The sequence below is a fragment of the Dromiciops gliroides genome, chromosome 1 (assembly GCF_019393635.1).
Source record: "Dromiciops gliroides isolate mDroGli1 chromosome 1, mDroGli1.pri, whole genome shotgun sequence".
Taxonomy (NCBI): domain Eukaryota; kingdom Metazoa; phylum Chordata; class Mammalia; order Microbiotheria; family Microbiotheriidae; genus Dromiciops; species Dromiciops gliroides.
Window position 1 is genome coordinate 603,622,488 of NC_057861.1, and position 19,453 is coordinate 603,641,940.

The 19,453-nt window shown below is 39.4% G+C and overlaps 1 protein-coding gene across 3 annotated transcripts in view; it reads right to left on the minus strand.

Moving 5' to 3' along the window:
* The window catches only part of NTRK2 (neurotrophic receptor tyrosine kinase 2), a 435,747-nt gene that overhangs the window by 196,357 nt on the left and 219,937 nt on the right, over positions 1-19,453 (minus strand). For 2 of the 3 annotated variants that reach the window (XM_043987811.1, XM_043987825.1), the window contains exon 12: positions 2,496-2,684. In XM_043987811.1, coding sequence (XP_043843746.1) covers positions 2,496-2,684 — 189 coding nt within the window. The remainder of the gene's footprint in view (positions 1-2,495; positions 2,685-19,453) is intronic. The other variant, XM_043987820.1, reaches the window with a different exon arrangement.

A 19,453-nucleotide genomic window follows, 5' to 3' on the forward strand; every position in this document is an offset into this window, starting at 1 on the left:
GCCCAGGGCCACACAGCTAGTAAGTGTCAGGTGTCTGGGGCTGGATTTGAACTCAGGTCCTCCTGAATCCAGGGCCAGTGCTCTATCCACTGTGCCATCTAGCTGCCCCCACTGCACCACCTTGCTGCCCTAGAAGCAAATAGTTTAAAGCAAATAGAGCTGAAATTTTTTGAAGGATAGAAGAATATCAAATTTCTTATTTCCTTTTGGAAAGTTATTCTAATAAGAATGAATCATTTACATTTGGGTGAAAAAACAATTAAAATATGGAGAATCAACTCATGGCTTATTAAGCTTTGTCGTTTCCTTCAGAAGAGGTCTTCTTTTTAGAATGAACTTAAATGGAAGAATTCTTCCCTTACCTTCCATGTCAGCTGCTGATAGGCCTTAATAGGCATTTTGTTACCCAAGTTTATAAGACTGATAAATACAGATCTTATTTCAAGAACACCCTTCGGAAGACAATTCCTTTGCATTTTCTCCTAATCTTTGCCAAGTAAAAGGAACACATCACACTCCACATCTTTTAAAATTTTTGATATTCTAGCACATACACGAAAACCAAAACAAGAAAAACACCTCACTCAAAACCCGAGCAAAGATCCCCACAGAACTTAGATTAAGAAAACCATTCTTTGCACAGATTTTTAAGGAAGTCATTCACAGAATCAGAGAATTGTGGCATTAGAAAAGATTGAAAATGTCATCTAGGCAAACCACCCACATAATGCAAGAATTTCTTCTATAGTATCTCCTTTGTTCTTTGTTATTCTTGGGTTTTTGCTTGTTGGTTTGTTTTTATAAAGAGCTCAAATGTTATGCTTTCTTTTCCAATATCATTAATAAAAGTTGGGGGTTTTGCCTGGCAGGGGGGGGCACTGCCATGATCAGCTTCATTAATAATGTGATTTTCATGTAAACCAAGATACAATATAAGTACAATCATATCATGGTACTATGGATGCCACCAATGAATACATACTATCCTAAGAGAGAACAACTGAAAAACCATGCAAAATAATGCCCCTGTGTCATGTCACCATCACAATAAGAATAAAGAATAATACCTTGTATTCAAATAACACCTTTATTAAAACTAAATACTAAAAAGCATCTCACTTATCCCGACATCTAAAAATTCATCTAAAAATAGTGGGCTCCGGTCTTATACAACGACAGGCTTCTAATACTTCCAATCCAATCAACTAAATTCTATTCCATCCTTTAAGCATACATGTAAGGAACATGAGGAAAAGGTACAAAATAAGAGGAGATCCTTATTTAAAGGGTTTTGTTATCCAGTACTTAATGCCATTTGGGGGACATTGAAAGTTGCTTGGCTTCTACCATTCATGGGAGAAAGTCAGTCTTCTATCAACACAAATTTCTCACCTTACCCCAGAAACACTACAAGAAACCTATTATACCAGGGACACTATTCTTACCACTGTGTAAAGATACAAAAACAGGTAGAAGAGACCTAGTCTTGGCTGGCCTGCACAAATTTGGAATCAAGTGGCTGCCCTTGATGATTCCAGTTCTAGCTTCTTCTTACTGCCTTACACTTATTTATTTATTTAATTATCTATCTATCTATCTATCTATCTATCTATCTATCTATCTATTTATTTATTCATTCATTCATTCATTTATTTATTTTTTAGTGAGGCAATTGGGGTTAAGTGACTTGCCCAGGGTCACACAGCTTGTAAGTGTTAAGTGTCTGAGGCCGGATTTGAACTCAAGTACTCCTGACTCCAGGGCCGGTGCTCTATCCACTGCGCCACCTAGCTGTCCCTACACTTATTTTTTATGGATTACAGGAGCATGGAAATTAGTGGCCAGGTATGATGATAGAGAACTATGGGCATAATCCAAAGCTTTTTAAACTGTTGGCATAAACCTGAGTTAGCCCCTCGGATAACTTCATACTGAACAAATAGGAATCAACCTAGAAACTATCTTCATCATTTGCTATTGAGGATCTTATTCATACTTAGCGCCATTAAAAAACCAAAACCCAAACCCCTTACACGGTAATTTAATAATACACTGAAGGAATAAAGGATCTATGCTGATTTTATTCTATACCATACATTACCATGTTTTACTACTTCAAAAGTAATTGATAGAACTAAGTGAAACCAATTTTAATACATTCAATCTTTTATAACTGAATGAACACAACTTGATCATACTTCTTGTTTAGTTTTCTAAAGGTAAATACTGTCTTGACTCTGAATTTTTGTTGACTAATGGATTTGGACAATGGGCCCTAAGAGAAGTCAGTGTTTGACTGTATCTCTCATGCCACCAGGAACCATCCTAAGGATCATATGGATGAGAAAACAAAGAATCCATTCCATGAGGCTAGCTGCCCCAATAATACTCAGACATTTCACCCCCATTCCAATCATCTTTTTGATTCTAATAAACACATTGGTTTATAGAGAGAAAAAGCAAAACAGCTAAAAAAAATAAACATCTGTACTTACATGTATCTGGCTTGAGTTGACTGTTTGTAATTCCAAAGTACTGGGGATTTTCAATGACAGGAATCTTGGTCATTCCAATGATGACAGCATCAGGACCTCCTTCTGAAGAAGATGGAGTGTTACTTCCATTGGAGATGTGATGGAGTGGACTGGCAGAGTCATCATCATTGCTGATAACTGAAGAAGGACCTAGAGTTAGAAACAAAGATTCCCCTGTAACTCCACATGTTGTTCTCTCCCCATTCCTTAACTAGTATTTTTTGGCAATGTCTCTGTAATGAAATCTCTCAGTAGTGGTATTACATTTTCCTATAATTCTTCCACTGAAAAATATATTGTACTAGTACTCTAGAGACCTAGATTTTAGTTCTCCATCTATCACCAACTGGCTATCTGACCTTGGGCAAGTCACTTAATCTTCTGGGGGTCTCATTTTCTTTATCTGAAGAATATAATATAGGAATAATGCCTGCTCTACTGGCCTCAGTGCTGTAGTGATGATCACATAAGAAAAGTGATGTAAAAACAGACATCAAGAATTCTATACATACCAGGCATTAAATCTAGTGTTACCATCTTTATAATAGTGGCAGTGAAACTATATCTGGTCACCACTGAATGTGATAATGGTGATGATATACCTCTTTACTTTTTTATAGGCAGTGTGAAATGTTTGTAACTGTTTTATAAAATTGTTTGTGAAACACCAATCCAATGGGCATGAATATGCCCTATCCTTAAGTTTGGTCTACCACTTGGGATCATTGCTTGGCTGTTTGTTTATTAAGGTAAGAGAGATAAAATATGCCCTCTAAACAAGACTTAAATATTTTTATCCTTTTAGAATATTCCAAGAATGAATTAGATATGTATGTGTAGGTGTAGTTTTATATATACATATACATGTCTATATCTAGATATATGCATATATATGCATATGTATGTATACCTACTACATGTGTTGTATACTTGGTCTCATATGAAATTCCTCCTTTTACCACTAAGCTCAAGCTTCAAATAAAGATCAGACTGATAATAGATCATCAGAAAGGAAAGGATCTGTGCCAATGATCACTCTGAGGTTTCTAAATCATGAAGACCTCAGTGGTCCAATTTAAGCAATTCATAATGGAACAGTGGGACAAGAATTCCCTAGTTCGATATTATAAATGTTTCCAAGGCATGTTGAAAGGATATGGAGTCCTTTGGACATATCTCTTAGAGGGAAAAGGCATGTTTGTGCGTGTGTGTGTGTGTGTGTGTGTGTGTGTGTGAGTGAGAGAGAGAGAGAGAGAGAGAGAGAGAGAGAGAGAGAGAGAGAGAGAGCTGTTTGGATGTGGGAAGAGAAGGAAGGAAGGATGGGACAGATAGAATCATATATCTGGACAAACACTTCTTTTAGGGAGGGGAAGGGATGAATTCTCACTTCCTATGTCCTGAAGTATGGTTTTCCTTACTCTGAATTTTAAGAATTCCTCCCAACAATGGTAGAGATCCCAATTTCTCCTTCCATTTACTGCCTATCACCAACCCACCTATGCATATATAAGGAAGAATAATTGTAAAAATAACAAGAATCATCTTTTCTTCCTTTTTAATGGATAGAACAATAATGACTAATCTTTCTTCTAAGATTCACCTCCCCCTCCCACTTGAGGACTATCATTCAGTTTTCAGCAATAACAGTGAACTATTCTCAGCTTTTTGCATCTTAAATAAAGTATACAACAATTTGCCAACTCCTCTTATGGCTGATTTTGAGAATGTATTCTCAAGAGTGTGAGTTAAAGTTGACTCTATTGACACACTTCAGGTGAGTCCTGCACATCAGACCTCCCAAAACATGCCCAGAGGAGAGGAGGATCAAAAGCTAAGTCAAGCTCACCATTTGGTGGCATCTCACTTGCTGCTTGCAAGTGGGAGTTGAGATTAAAGTATTACCCAGGGATAGATAGAAAAAATGCCTTCTTATCAATGTTAAATTATTTTCTTACTGGCATGGCAGGCCTGGATCACCCTAGGGTTGGAGCTCAAAATTCTAGCCAATGATGAAAACTGGAAATCAGTTCCTCTGAGAATTCCATGTTTCTATTAAAACCTTCCCGTCGGGGCAGCTAGGTGGTGCAGTGGATAAAGCACTGGCCCTGGATTCAGGAGGACCTGAGTTCAAATCCAGCCTCAGATGCTTGACACTAGCTGTGTGACCCTGGGCAAGTCACTTAACCCTCATTGTCCCGAAAAACAAAACAAAACAAAACAAAACAAAACCAAAAACAACCCTTCCTGTCACTTGTTATAATCACTGGTTTCAGTTACTGGTTTAGACTTTTCTTTCATTTTTCTCTTATTAAACCATGCTATTGACTAGCTTCCTTGAAAAAGAGAAAGTCTAAGTCACATATTTCTAGACAGTTTCTAGACTTTGCCTTTGTGTTAAAATTTCATCTTGTTCTGGTTCCTCTGATCACTTCCCCTTCCCGCCCCCCTCCTAATTAGTTTATAAATAAATAGCCAGTAAAAAGAGGCAATAGTAGGAAATAAGATCACAAAGGAGAACCTGGAAGTCCATACAAATCATCCCAAAGATCAAAGGAGCAGAATTTACAAATTGTATAATATTTGAACCATAATTCACATGCTGGTAATACGTGCTGAATCAGCAGAAGCCATCTAGGTCCTGTTATCAGGGTTCTGATCCAATGGCATGTAAATACCAGACAAATTCCAGAACTCCACACTTCCAGACTAGCACAATATCAAAAAGGTTCTGATAACTTTGAGAAGATGACTTTAAAGTTTAATGACAATTTTGAGATGATTTTGTCATGGGGTGTAGAGCACCCCAGAAGTTCTCTGGGGCACACCAAGGAATCTTCTCCTTGAGAAACTAAACCAGAGGACAGATAACGCCTAGAGAGATAAGCTGAACCAAACCGGACTGAGCTAGCTTGGGATTCGACCCTTCATTCTGGTCTCCCCTCCCCTGGGGAGATAAGTTTGGGTGTGGCTTCGGCCTTTGTGTTCTGAAGAGGGATCTGTAGCCACCCCTCACCCAATTCCTTTAGTCACTACCAGTGGGGGATGGTCCTCCACTGCTCACCCAATTCCCCCAGCTACCACCAGTGGGGGATGGTCCTCCCTCACTAAAGGAACTTTCCACAGGCAGATGGTCCACCCCCATCAGTCCTCTATAAAAGTACCTTCCGGTCTCCTGTTCGAGGAGATTTGGTACCTCTGAGCCATGTGCTTTATGCCAAATCTCCCCATGAAAAGTCCAAGGATTTCTTTCATGGTTTCCCTCCTCCCACCCTTCCCTTCCCTTGCTCCTAAATAAACTATCACCTTATTCTAACTACGTTTTGTGTGCAAGAGGGTGTAATTCTTTAAAGAGGAATTCCTAAGAACCCCATCCCCTACCCCAACCCTGTACCCCATTTCCCACCATATCAATTTGAATGTTTTAATGAACTAACCCCAAGTTGGCACAGATAAAAATTTATCTGGTTTTCCCCCAAACCCTATAAAAATGAGACCTCATAGTCCTGACCCCCAAGTGGAGGTCCATGGCGCTGAGTGCCCCCAACTCTAAACCCTGGTTAATTCAGGGATATTCTTTGCCTCTCCCCTTCCCTATTCTCTTCCCCTGCTACCTGCCTCTCTTCACCATCCTATTCCCTCATCCCAATGCTGTCTGCCTCTGTATACCTCCCCACTTTTCACCACTTGTCTCTGTACTTTCTGTGCTGTTTGTCCTCATACCCTTTGTGGTTATTAAAGTGTGATGGCTATTTTGTGTCCTAATTGTGGTCTTTCCTGACAAATATCCAAAGAACTGGTGTATCTGCACCCTTTCTATAATTTTGTAAACTAATTATCAATTCAACCCTTAACACAAATGTTACAATTTCCAACAAATCCATATCTTTTAGAGCACCTGAGCAACTGGAGCTATTACCAACTCATATAGACCATTTGTTCTTGTCTAACACTCTTCCACTAGCCCAGCTCCTGGGAAAATCACCACCATAGTCAACCTGCTTAGAAACCCCAGAGCATTATGTTGTACAGAATAGCTGCTCAATAACTGGTAAATTGGGGGCGGGGGTTGAACTGGGAGGGGGCGGGCCTAGTACAGAAGAAAAGAAAACACACCAGTGTTTGAATGCTCACTTTGCCACTTTGTAACTGTATGACTCTGGTAAAGAGTACATCCTCTTTGTACCTCAGTTCTCTCATCTGGAAAATAAGAGCACTGGGTTTTGTCAATCAATATGCTAAGTGCTGGTAATACAAAGAAAGGCCAAATTCCACACAAAGTCCCTGTCTACAAGGAGTTTACATATTAATGAGGGAGAAACTTGTAAATAAATAGGTATAATCACAAATAGCTACAAGAGTAAAAGGAAGGGGACAGCTAGGTGTCGCAGTGGATAAAGCACTGGCCCTGGATTCAGGAGTACCTGAGTTCAAATCCGGCCTCAGACACTTGACACTTACTAGCTGTGTGACCCTGGGCAAGTCACTTAAAAGGAAGGTCCCTGCCACCTCTAAATCTATATAACCTCTCATTATTATCTGGGGTAGTTTGTGTGTGGGAGATGGCTTTAAGATTCACTAGTAATTCCAACTAAATCATCTGACATGTAGTTTAACCCTAGCCTAAAAAGTTCAGCTTTTAAGAATCTCCCTTTTGCTTATTTTTCTCCTCCCATCCAAATCTCATCTCCTCCATCCCACCCACAATTAAAACTTTGACCTTGATTTGGCAGTCCATAAGGGAAATGGACTCACTGCTGGAAAAAGTATTTCCTTCCCAATGCAGAAGCAATATGAAGCAGTAAAGGTAATTTTTCAAATGGCCTTTTCACTTTGCTGGAAAGTCTCTGTTGACAAATTTAAGCAACACATAAATCTCTGCAATTTTTTTTCAAGTGGAATATAAATTCTAATGCCATTTTTGTCATTATTGATGTTCCAAATATTGGAAGATGTATAGGGCTGGCAAAGTTGCAGGGATTAAGCCCATTTTTCTATGAACATTTTGATATAATGAAGTGCAGAGCCCAGCAAGTAAGCTGTGGCGGGGAAGACAGCTCTCAGGGCTCAGAAAATAGATGTCTATATAATTTGACAGCAGCTAGGCTGTGCATAGCAAAGGGAATGCCTCTGTGTGCTTGTGCACATGCATGTATTATCATATAAGACATGGAGAAGCAGGGGAAAGAGAAACCGTCGCACTCCACAGGATATCACAAAGAACCACTTATTAGAGCCCCAGAGAAAAATCTTATTAATACATATTAATAAAAACATTAATTAGACTGCTGTGTGCAAACTTGTTCAGCTTCAGCTACATGGTATTGCTATCCCAGCAGATAAATGCGAATTCTACCTGACAACACCAGAGTCTGGCTTCATTTTAATATCTTTCCAGTGCAAAGGGCTGTCTATTTTATTTTAGCACTTGTCCTAGGCACACAATTTCATAGCCACATGTAAGTCTAACATAGACTTGGTTTCTAGGGTTTAGTTGAAAAAGCAGAGGTGATCTCAGAAAGCCCCCCCCCCCACTCCAGCCCTTAGGTTTCCAAAATGAGGGAATGTGAAGGATATTTGGTAAGCAACTATATTAGCCCACTGAAACATTCCCAAGCAGTAAGTAGTGTTAATGAGAAAAAAAATGAGTGAATTAGAGAGAATAACTTAATGATACTTAATGATATTATGTACCAAACACTTTTGGGGGTGGGGCGGGGCAATGAGGGTTAAGTGACTTGCCCAGGGTCACACAGCTAATGTCAATTGTCTGAGGTCTTATTTGAACTCAGGTCTTCCTGAATCCAGGGCCGGTGCTTTATATATTCTTAAGCCTGGAATTAATAACTTTTACTGCATAGTACTAGATTACTCTCCAAAAAGATTTTGTTTATAATTCTACCAGTAAAGAATGAATGTACCTGTTTCTCCACAACTCCACCATCACTTTTGCTTTTGCTTTTATTTATTTTGGCCAATTTGACAGGTTTGAGATGGTACCTCAGAGTTGTTTTCATATGTATCTCTTTGATTTTTAATGAGGTTGAACAGTTTCTCAGATGATTATTAATAACATTTCCTAATTTGAAAAATGCCCATTCATATCCTTTGACCATTTATTGGTTGTGAACCGGAAGTTACAACTGTGGGTTTTAAACAGTTCCTTGTATATTTTGAATGTCTAGTTTTTATCTGGGACATTTTCCATAAATCTCTCTACAATGTGCTACTTTTCTTTTAATTATTTAGTTTTTGTTGTAATTTAAAAAAAAATTAATGTAGTGAACCACATCTCTCTTGGGGGACATATTTGCTTGTTTTTCTATTTGTTTAGCTAACATACTTACTGTGGAATTTCAGATGCTGAACTGATAAACAGGGTTGCCCTTCTTTAATCTATGGGACAGTTTTAGGAGACGTGAGGAGCACACACCCCCTGCCCCCTGCCCAACCCCAAATGAGGATAGCTAAATGGTACAGTAAATAGCATGCCAGGATTAAAGTCATGAAGACCTGAATTCAAATCCTATCTCAGACACTTACTAGCAGTGTGACCCTGGACAAGTCACTTCAAATTCTCTTTGCCTTAGTTTTTTCCCATCTGTAAAATGGGAATAATAATGGTACCTATTTTCCAAGGTGGTTGTAAGGATTAAAAGAGAATATATTTCTAAAGCACTTTGCAAAAATGCTGGTTGTTATTGTTGATATTATCACTAATTATTTTATTATTAACCGTCCTTCCTAGGTGTTACTAGTTCTTATCAATACTTTATCACCAAACTTCATCAGTTCACAATTAGAAATAATAAGGCAGGGGCAGCTAGGTGGTGCAGTGGATAAAGCACTGGCCTTGGATTCAGGAGGACCTGAGTTCAAATCTGACCTCAGACACTTGACATTTACTAGCTGTGTGACCCTGGGCAAGTCACTTAACCCCAATTGCCTTACCAAAAAATAATAATAATAATAATAATAATAGAGATGTAGGGTGTTACCTTAAATTCATACTAAAATATGAATATGCAAGGGGCTCTGCTATTTCATTCAGTTGTCAGTCCAAATGATAAGACTAGGTATCTCATAAATTGTATTTTAAAAATTATTTACACAGACCCTGAATGAGAGTAAGAGAATGTGGTCAAGCCAAAACTGTAAGTTTTCAGAGCAGTCTTATTTGGAAAACATCCAGAAACAGTAAAGTGGGAGTGGGAGGAAGGACTATTTTTCACTTAGGTAGAAAAGTCGCATTGACCTATACAATCTTATCACAGAAGGCACTCCCCCATCCACTCAAATCCAAACCCCTGCAAGCTTTCCCTTCTTTGTGAGTCTTCTCTATATGGGAGAAGAACTAGTTTTAATTCACAAATCTACTTAGTCAGCCTCATTTGATGGATGTGAGTAAGCTGGGCCTCAAACTAATTTTCATTCTTGCTTATTTGACAAACTACCTATTTTACATGAAGTTACATTTCATTTCCTTAATGCACTGACTAAATTACATCTCAGCCCAAGGCCAGGACAGCCGCTGACACTTTGCCGTAGAATAAAATGAGCAGATTTCAGTATTGCAAAACAATTTGCCAGAACTCAACTGGGAAAAAAAGGAATGCTCCATACCGGTGAGGTGTTAGAGTTGCTTCTTCCCATGAATCATTAATTCATTGCATAAATCAAAGACTAATTTCTTGAAGAGTGTCTAATTAAATGGGATCACCTAATTACTTAACCAAAGCAGGAGGAATGAGGAACTTTTAACCATAACTTGCACTGATTTTGCTTCCTCAAACTAGACCATGAGAAAAGTGGAAACCTTTGGAAGAAGAGGGGAAAAAAAGCACCTGGTAGTCAATATGGTGACCCAGCAAACAGATGGGGAAACTGAGGCCCAGAGAGGCTGAGTGACTTATTTATGGCCTCACAGTTATTGAGGGTCAGAGGTAGGATTTGAACCCAGGTCTTCTGACTCCAAAAGCAGTGCTCTATCCTCCCTATCCACTGCTTCCTAGTCTTAAGTAATAGGATTCCTTCAAACTGGAAGGGATTTAAGAGGCCAATAGCTCATCCTTTCATTTTTCTGATGAGGAAACTGGGACCCAGAGAGAGAAAAGGACTTGCCCTGCCTTCCCCAGGTAGTAAATGTCAGAGGTGGGATTTGAACCCATGTTCTCATGCCAGAACTGGTACTCTTTTCAAAGTACCATGCTGCCTCTCATAATTCTGCCCTCCACGTACTTGAATCCTAACAGTTTTGGTTTCATGTGAAAGATTTTTTTTTCTTATCTTGAGAGAATGAAAAGTTAATCTGTTGATAGAAACCTTTGTTCAAGGCAGGGAAATGAAAAGATGATGGGATGGTATACATAATTCCACTGAGTCTCTCTCATATGCTCCTTTCCCTTTTTAAATAGAAGCCTGGTCACCTAGGCAGGGTAAGAGAAAGAAATTGGGGGCGGGGTGAGGAGGGGGAGTAACAAACACATGTATTTGGCAAACCACCAGTGGTTCTAAACTGCAGCAATATAGTAAAGTACAAATGAAAACAAATCTCTTCTAGAGCTCAGGCATTCACTAAACAAAACCCTGGGAGAGATCTGCTACCTCAGCAAGGAATGGGGATACAGGAAGGAAGAAGGAGGATTCACAAATCTATTCCAAGTTCCATTACTGACTCCCAAAGTGACCTTGGGAAAATCACTAGATTTCAATGGGGCTTAATTTCCGGTCTTGTAAAGAGGCGATGTTCTCTGCCTATATCACAAGAATATTCTCAACACAAATAGGAAAATACCTATCTAGGATTTTGAGGAGCTCCAATAAACAAAGCCACAGTAAAATTTCCCCGCCTCTTAGACCCTTGTTTTCTCCTTGGCGTACAATTTCTCATGATTACACAGTCAATATCACACACAGGGGAAGCCCCAAACAGGTACAGGAGGTAACTTATGGTCTCTTTTTAAAACTTACAGCTTTTTTTTTCAACAATTAAAGATAAAATACTTTGTAGAAGGAAGCACTAGTTTGTGTTTTTAGATTTGTAAATGTTTTGCTTTGTATCCAGGACAACACGTCTAATACAAGAGTGCTAGAGTTATAGTTCCAAAAGCCAGTTCAGAATTTCATTGGTAATGATCTATTCTTTTTAGGATGTTGGATTTCTACCCTCATTTTTCTCATTGTAAGGAGAGCCATATCCTGCTTTAGAGGTATTTTGGGACTACTTTCTAGCTCTAAATCTATGATCTTTGGGAAATGACAGTATCTCTTTATCCCAAGAAGATGGGCCTGTGTCACCAAATGACCAAGACCACTGCTTAGGTATTATCATATGATAACCTTGGGAAGAAAGATACATCAGCTTCTACAGTTATAGAAAAAAAAGCTACTGACCTCAGGAAAGCCTTCAAACTCAGGCAAACAAAAGGGGGAAACAGAGGTCACTTTTGATTTGTCAGGGTATCATGAACTCCATTTAGAACATTTAACTTTGGCACAGTAAAATGGGAAAGGCCTTTTGGGACAGGTCCAGTGGCCAACTATATGTCTGTTGAATAAGAACCATCCAAGTCTGGAAAGACTCATGGGGGATCAATTTCTCAGCCATGTCAACTCTTAAAGCACATCTCCTAAGTCATAGAAGAATTGCAATATTTACTAGTAGAGGAAGTACTACACCAGAACATCATAAATATTAAAATGAGCGTTACCTAAAACAAGTGTTCTTAACCTAGGATCTATGGACTTGTTCAAAAAATATTTTGATATCTGTATTTCATATAGCTCACTTCAATTGTTATTCTATGTATTTTATTAATTTAAAAACATTATCCTCAGAAGGGGTAGACAGACTTTAACAAATAGCCAAGAGGGTTCATGACACACAAAAAAAGGTTAAGAACTCCTGAAAAAGATTTTGCTGACTGTTTTGCCTTTTTGTCTTATAAGCCTGGAGTGTCAGAAAGAAAATTCTGCTGCAATGTAATTTAGCCAAAGGCTTGATTTTTAATCTATTCTGGATTAAGGAAAATTTTCTGGGAAATGTGAAGTCCCATGTTCCAGGGCTGATAAGTGTTTGAATATGGAATACCTCCTCGGATTAGTTTCCCAACCTTGAGTTGAGAAAAAGAGCTGAGAGCTGGCAATCTTAACTAAATAATAATCCAAGCTTTATTCTTTCCACTTGGCTATTCTTCTGGGATCTCAGAATACTTGACAAGCATTATTCTATCAGTCATCACACACTCCCTGCACTTAAGGTGATGTCTAGTTAGTAACACACAAAAAGGTTTCAGCAATAATGTTGACTCAAGCTAGGTGACATCAGCCAAATCTCTTCCCCTCTGCAAAACAGTTGAACTTTCCGGCCAAACTTGTGGCATGAGATTAGCCAGTTCCCTGGGGAATCTTCTTAAAGGTCACCCTAGTATTCCTTAAAGATACTGACAGACCCACATTCTCCCAGAGATTCTGGCAGAAACATTGGCTCAAACTCCCCTGAACAACTGTTTCCATGGAAAACCTAAACAGTGACTCAAAGCCAAGCAAACTTGCTCAGACACTTCAACAAGGCCTTATCACCAAATGAGAGCAAGACAATGTATCCTTGTCACCACTCTGTCAGCTTCTCCTTGCCCAGGGTTCAACTCCCATATTGATTAAGTTTGGAAGCCATTGCTGTGTTTGGGTTTTCTTTCTTTCTAAAATATGAAAGGCATAGCTGTTGAAAAGGTTTCCAAAGAATTTTTTTGGTCTCTACACATTCTCATCTTTATGCAGTGCTTCCCCAAATCTCCCCTTTTTCTGCTCGATTAACAGACAGGATTTTTCTCACCCAGGGAGCAGAGATTCACAATTTCCTGTCAATGGGTTGATTTCCATGGCTTTCCCTGAGGTGCACATTGCACATTCAGCAGGGCTTTGGCTTGCCATTGCCACCTGGGAATGTATTGACCTCCACATTTTATTGTATCAGTGGTCCTATTGTCTTAGCTGGGGACTCCCCTGCCTGCTTTCCACATTCTTAAATTCAGCCAAATGCAATAAGAATATGAGGCTACCCGATGATGTTTACATAATTCTATTACACTGAATAACAGAAGAGCTCATAAAAGAGAATAATGGAATTATATCAACATTATATGGCTGCCTGCTGAATAAAAAGAATTGAATTAAAAGACCATAAATAGAACCGAATGAAAACCTATTGTTTAAAATACAAGTCAAATGGATTAACCAAAGGCAAACCTGTTTATTATCACTTGGGGTGGCAAAGATGTTGATGCCAGGAGAGCACCATAGCCTTAAGATATACAAATTATACTCTGTATCAGGTCTCTCTTCTTAAGAATTTTCCCACTGAATCTCCCATTTGTTCAAGAATTCCTGCTGGCTTTATTGAAATAAAGTGATATTAACTGAGGACCCAGATCATAGACTAGATGGAATATGGATGGAATTTAGTCTCAGAATTTAGACCTTTGCACTGAATGATTTCAAACTGAATAATTTAGTGTTAGGTGAATCTATTCTCAACCCCATCCGAGTTTCGTTTAGGAAGTACCAAACACTTTCCTTGCTAGCTGGGCAATCCTGGAAACATCAATTAAATGTTCTGGGCCTTACTCTCCTCATCTTTAAAAATGAGGCTAATATAAGCATCTACCTCACAGGGCTGTTATGAGGATCAAATGAGATAATAAATGTAAAGCACTTTGCAAATCTTGAAGCACAATATGAATGTCAGCTCTTTTATTGTTGCGTGAAAAGGTATCATTGGTGAATCCATGGCATGGCCTCCAAGGAAAGTGTTAGAGCAATGCTCCAAAGTAAACATGTGCATGTACGTGTTGGTATACGTCATTCCTTTAGGAATGTTTTATTGCACTGGTGTGGGTATTCCTTTAAGAAATACAAGTTATATACCCTCTATATCTTTTTTTTTTTCTTTTTGGAGAGGCAATTGGGGTTAAGTGACTTGCCCAGGGTCACACAGCTAGTAAGTGTTAAGTGTCTGAGGCTGGATTTGAACTCAGGTCCTCCTGACTCCAGGGCCAGTGCTCTATCCACTGTGCCACCTAGCTGCCCCTTACCCTCTATATCTTAAAAGATAGTTTTTGTGAGCTGCTATGTTGGGAAGAAAAAAAAAAAAAACACCTGACCTAATCCACTGGTGAGCTCTCTAAATTCATGTGGATCATTCCCTGGATGACACACAGTTTATTGTCCAGGCTTATATTTCACACCTTTCTAGTTATCTAGAACTTGCTAGAGTTTGTATTTGCCTGGCATTAGCCTTCAAGAATCCAGACCATCATCTAAAGAGAAAAACTGTGGGGCAGCTAGGTGGCACAGTGGATAAAGCACTGGTCCTGGATTCAAGAGGACCTGAATTTAAATCCTGCATCAGACACTTGACACTAACTAGCTGTGTGACCCTGGGCAAGTTACTTAACCCTCATTGCCCTGCAAAAAGAAAGAAAGAAAGAAAGAAAGAAAGAAAGAAAGAAAGAAAGAAAGAAAGAAAGAAAGAAAGAAAGAAAGAAAGAAAGAAAGAAAGAAAGAAAGAAAGAAAGAAAGAAAGGAAGGAGGGAAGGAAGGAAGGAAGGAAGGAAGGAAGGAAGGAAGGAAGGAAGGAAGGAAGGAAGGAAGGAAGGAAGGAAGGAAGGAAGGAAGGAAGGAAGGAAGGAAGGAAGGAAGGAAGGAAGGAAGGAAGAGAAAAACTAATCCTGAGGCACTAAGCAGCTGAGATGACCCTGATCCTTGTTCCAAAGAGCTTGGCACACAGAGATGCAAATTTTCTGTTTGGGAGATAAAAATTCTAAGTAATAGCTCAGGCTCTCAGGGAATAAGAAAGAGGAGGCTTTGCTGGTAGTCCTAGGAGAAGAGCTCTTTCTGATTTTTCTGAAAGGGCGCAGAAATAGTATATGTATCATGTTTGAGCCAAACAGCATGAGGATTTCAACAGAGCTAGGTGCTGGGGGAAAAGGACCAGGTTTATGGGGAAAGTGTTTTGTATTATTGCTACTTTTCCTATTAGGAAAAAAAAATAGAAGGGAGAGGAGGAGGAGAAAGAGGAGAATACTTCAGGGCCACTTCCATAATAGAAACTGGGGGGGGGGGCGGGGCAGTGAGAGTTAAGTGACTTGCCCAGGGTCATACAGCTAGTAAGTGTCAAGTGTCTGAGGCTGGATTTGAACTCAGGTCCTCCTGAATCCAGGGCTGGTGCTTTATCCACTGTGCTACCTAGCTGTGCACCTCCCCCCTCCCCCATTGGATTTGTTTTGACAAGTCAAGTCTCATGAGTTACAGTGAAGACAGAAGACCCCTGGTGGATAGCAATGAACATAGGTACAATTTTGACACCTTGCATATGGTACAGAAATGCCTTATTCCAATTTCTCTTGCTCCCTGCCCCCCACCTCTGGGTAAGAGATCTCCCAAGCTATAATAACTGTCCTACAAAACAGATCAAGATACTTTAGCATATATAATAGAATTTGTGCATTCAAATGAGTCTTGACCATTTCTGAGTAGTCTCTGTGGGCAGCTAAACACTTATTTCAACTATGCTGCCATTATTCAAAAGATGTTTCAGTTTTGTATATTTGAAATGCAACAATTCAGCTACATTATGATTTAAATAGTTTTTTGCTAACTAGCCTGGAAAACTGAGCAACATTTATAATATTTTTCTATGGAAAGTGTGCTCTGAGTTAGCCATAGATTTAGTCACAGATTGTTATATCTGCAAGCAACCTTAGATATCATCTAATCTAATGGAGACCCTACCCCAACCCCACCAAGGCCACTCATACATATACCCTTTTAGCTAAAGAAGTGTGAGAAAATAATGGGATTTGGCAGATGCTCACAGGCCCCACCTGAATATTGATTTGGAATTGATTGAATTGGGTGAGACTGACTGAGAGACTGACTGAGAACCTACTTAAGGTTGATTAAATCAAGACCACACCTGGCCGGCCCTGAGTGGGGTGTTGTTCTCAGAGGCTGTGGACTATGACATCAACATAAGACCACCCTCAAGTCCAGCGAACCAATGGATTTGGATGATGCTAACCAATCAGCTTGAAGCAGTGTGTAAGGACCGCCTCTCCTCCAGACTTATAAAAAGCTTTCACATGCAGTTTGCTCTAGGAGTTCATGGCTGAAGCAGGCTCGTGGTGGAGGACTTGAGGAAAGGCAAGACCAGGCTGGAGCTCTAGGCTAGATAGACCTTTTCTTAACTTTCTGAACTCCATGTGTTCTCTTTTTACTAATACCTGGTATGCTTTAATAAATGCTTAATGCCCAAAGACTGGTGCTAAAGCTTCTAATTCAAGGTGACCACACATTTAGTTTTAAACGTCACAGAAACTAGAAGCTCAGAGAGATTGAGTGATTTCCCTCAGAGTAATCTAGCCTTAGACACTTGCTAATTGTGTGACCTGGGTAAGTAACTTAACCTCTATTTGTCTTAGTTACTCATCTGTAAAATGGGGATGTACTGGAAAAAGAAATGGCAGACTGCTCCAGTATCTTTGCCAAGAAAACCCATGTTCGCAAAGAGTCAGACATGACTAAATGACTGAACAACAGTAATACAGCTAGTTTGCTGCAAAGCTTGGATAAGATGAACCATATCTCCTAACTCCCTGACCACTATTCCACAAACAGATAACTTACGAATTTTGGAACCTATGGATAAAATATTAAAGCTGGAATCAGGAAGATGAGTTCAAATTTGGTGCCTTGGATGCTTATAAGGTATTTGACCCTGGGCAAGACACTTTACTTATTAGTCTTCAGTTTCTTCATCATCTGTAAAATGGGAATAATAATACATATACTACCCACCTCACAGGGTTGTTCTGAGCATCAATGACACAATGTAGGTATGTATACAATGTAAAGGACTTTGAAGACCTCAAAAGCATTACACAAAAACCCATTATTGTTTTTACCATTATTTGATATTCCATCAATTAGGCATCACTGATGGATGAAGAAAAGTGGGTTTTGTTTTTGTTTTTTATTTTTCTTCCCTGTCTGTGTTGTTACGCATTTCAGAGCTAGAAGAAGAAAACAGGGTAAATAACAGGTCTTTGAAGGTATTCTAGGGCTTTTTTTTGGGGGGGGGGCAATGAGGGTTAAGTGACTTGCCCAGGGTCACACAGCTAGTAAATGTCAAGTGTCTGAGGCCAGATTTGAACTCAGGTCCTCCTGAATCCAGGGCCGGTGCTATATCCACTGTGCCACCTAGCTTCCCCCAGGGCATTTTGTTATACTGACATTCTAGGGCCACTAATGTCAACAGGTCTGTTGTGCCCATTTAAAAACTCTCTCCTCCTTCAAACTCATGTTTTACCGTTAGACAAGCTTTTGGGTATTGCAACCCCTTTGACTCCTCTAGAGATTGGGGAGCAAATGATTTCAGCCGTTTCCATGGAAATGAATAGACACGTCCTCTGACTATTCAAATATTTGACTAGCACTTTTATTGAAGCTGCAGCTGCCTATTTATGTTTGTTTCACTCCTAGAGATCCAGCTTGCTGATTCAGTGGAAGCCCCATCCTTTGGTAATTAGCCTACTCTGATTCTCAAAATCCCACTGCCTGAAAAAAGAGAAATGAGTATTTGCATTTTCAATTGCTGAGAATTATTGTAGTCTTTTGGGGGCTGGAGGAATGGAAGCTGGAGGGCCACCTGGCTTTTGATGTAGCCGTTTGCACCGGCTACAGTTTGGGTGGCAAGACCTCTGTGTCTGGTTGATTAATTTATCAGTTATTGTTATTGGCAGGCAAATGAAACACAGTCCTGAGATGAAAATGTAGTAGAAGAGATAGGGGGCATTAATCAATATCTACACAAGAGTCAGAGAGAGGTAAGGAGCCAGAGGAAAGTAAAATGCTCTGGGAGACTTGAAAATGATTTATCACTTTTAATATATATCATCAGGCCCATTCATTATCACTGCTCATAGGTTTCTGTCTTCTGAAAACTTTGGCAATCAAACAACCTTTCCTTAAAGCATTGCAGTGAAAGATGCAGGTGGGAAAAATAAAAGATTGTGAAAAAACAAGCTGATGGTAAGAGAAGAAATGTTCACATTAAAATGAAATCTCCACTTGTTACTTTTCTTATCTCTCTAGAACGGCTTCTTTGGCTCCTCTGCGTGACCTGGCTTCCTTCAAGTCTCAGCTAAAATCCAACCTTCTATGAGAAGGCTTTCCTGATCCCTCTTAATTCTAGTGACTTCCCTCTGTTAGTCATCTCCTATTTATCCCATGCATAACTTGCCTGGACACAGTTGTTTGCCTCCAGTGTTATCTCCCCCGTTAGACTGCTATCTCTTTGAGGGCTGTCTTTTCTGTTTCTTTGTATCCTCATTGCTTAGCACTATGATTAGCAAATAGTAAGCACTTCATAAATGCATATTAACTGACTGGTTGATTAGAGAGAGTCCGTGGAATTGATCAGATACAGAAGATGATGAAAGTGAGGTCCAAGAAGACCCAGTCCCTCCTCTCATTTTAACTGGCCAGAGAAGGAAACTGTGAAGAGCCCAGAAAAGTAAATACAATATTACATAGGAAAAGTAGCTTAAGAAGAAAAGGAGTTAAGAAATCTGAATTCCAATGCACAAGTAATATGACCTATCACTGGCTGTCTGTGTGATGCTGGGCAAGTAATTTCATCTCTCTGGGCCTTGGTTTGCTTATTTGCCAAATGATAAGGCTGAATGAGATGATCCCTAAGATAGCTTTCATTTCTGACATCTTTTCATTTTCGAAAGGTAACCAAAGTAATGAGTGCTGTGGAATATCATGTTACTTTTCCAGGTTTGCAAAGCATTTTACAGCTACTATCTAATTTGATCCTCACAACAAGCCTGTGAAGGTGCTATTATTATTATCTCCAT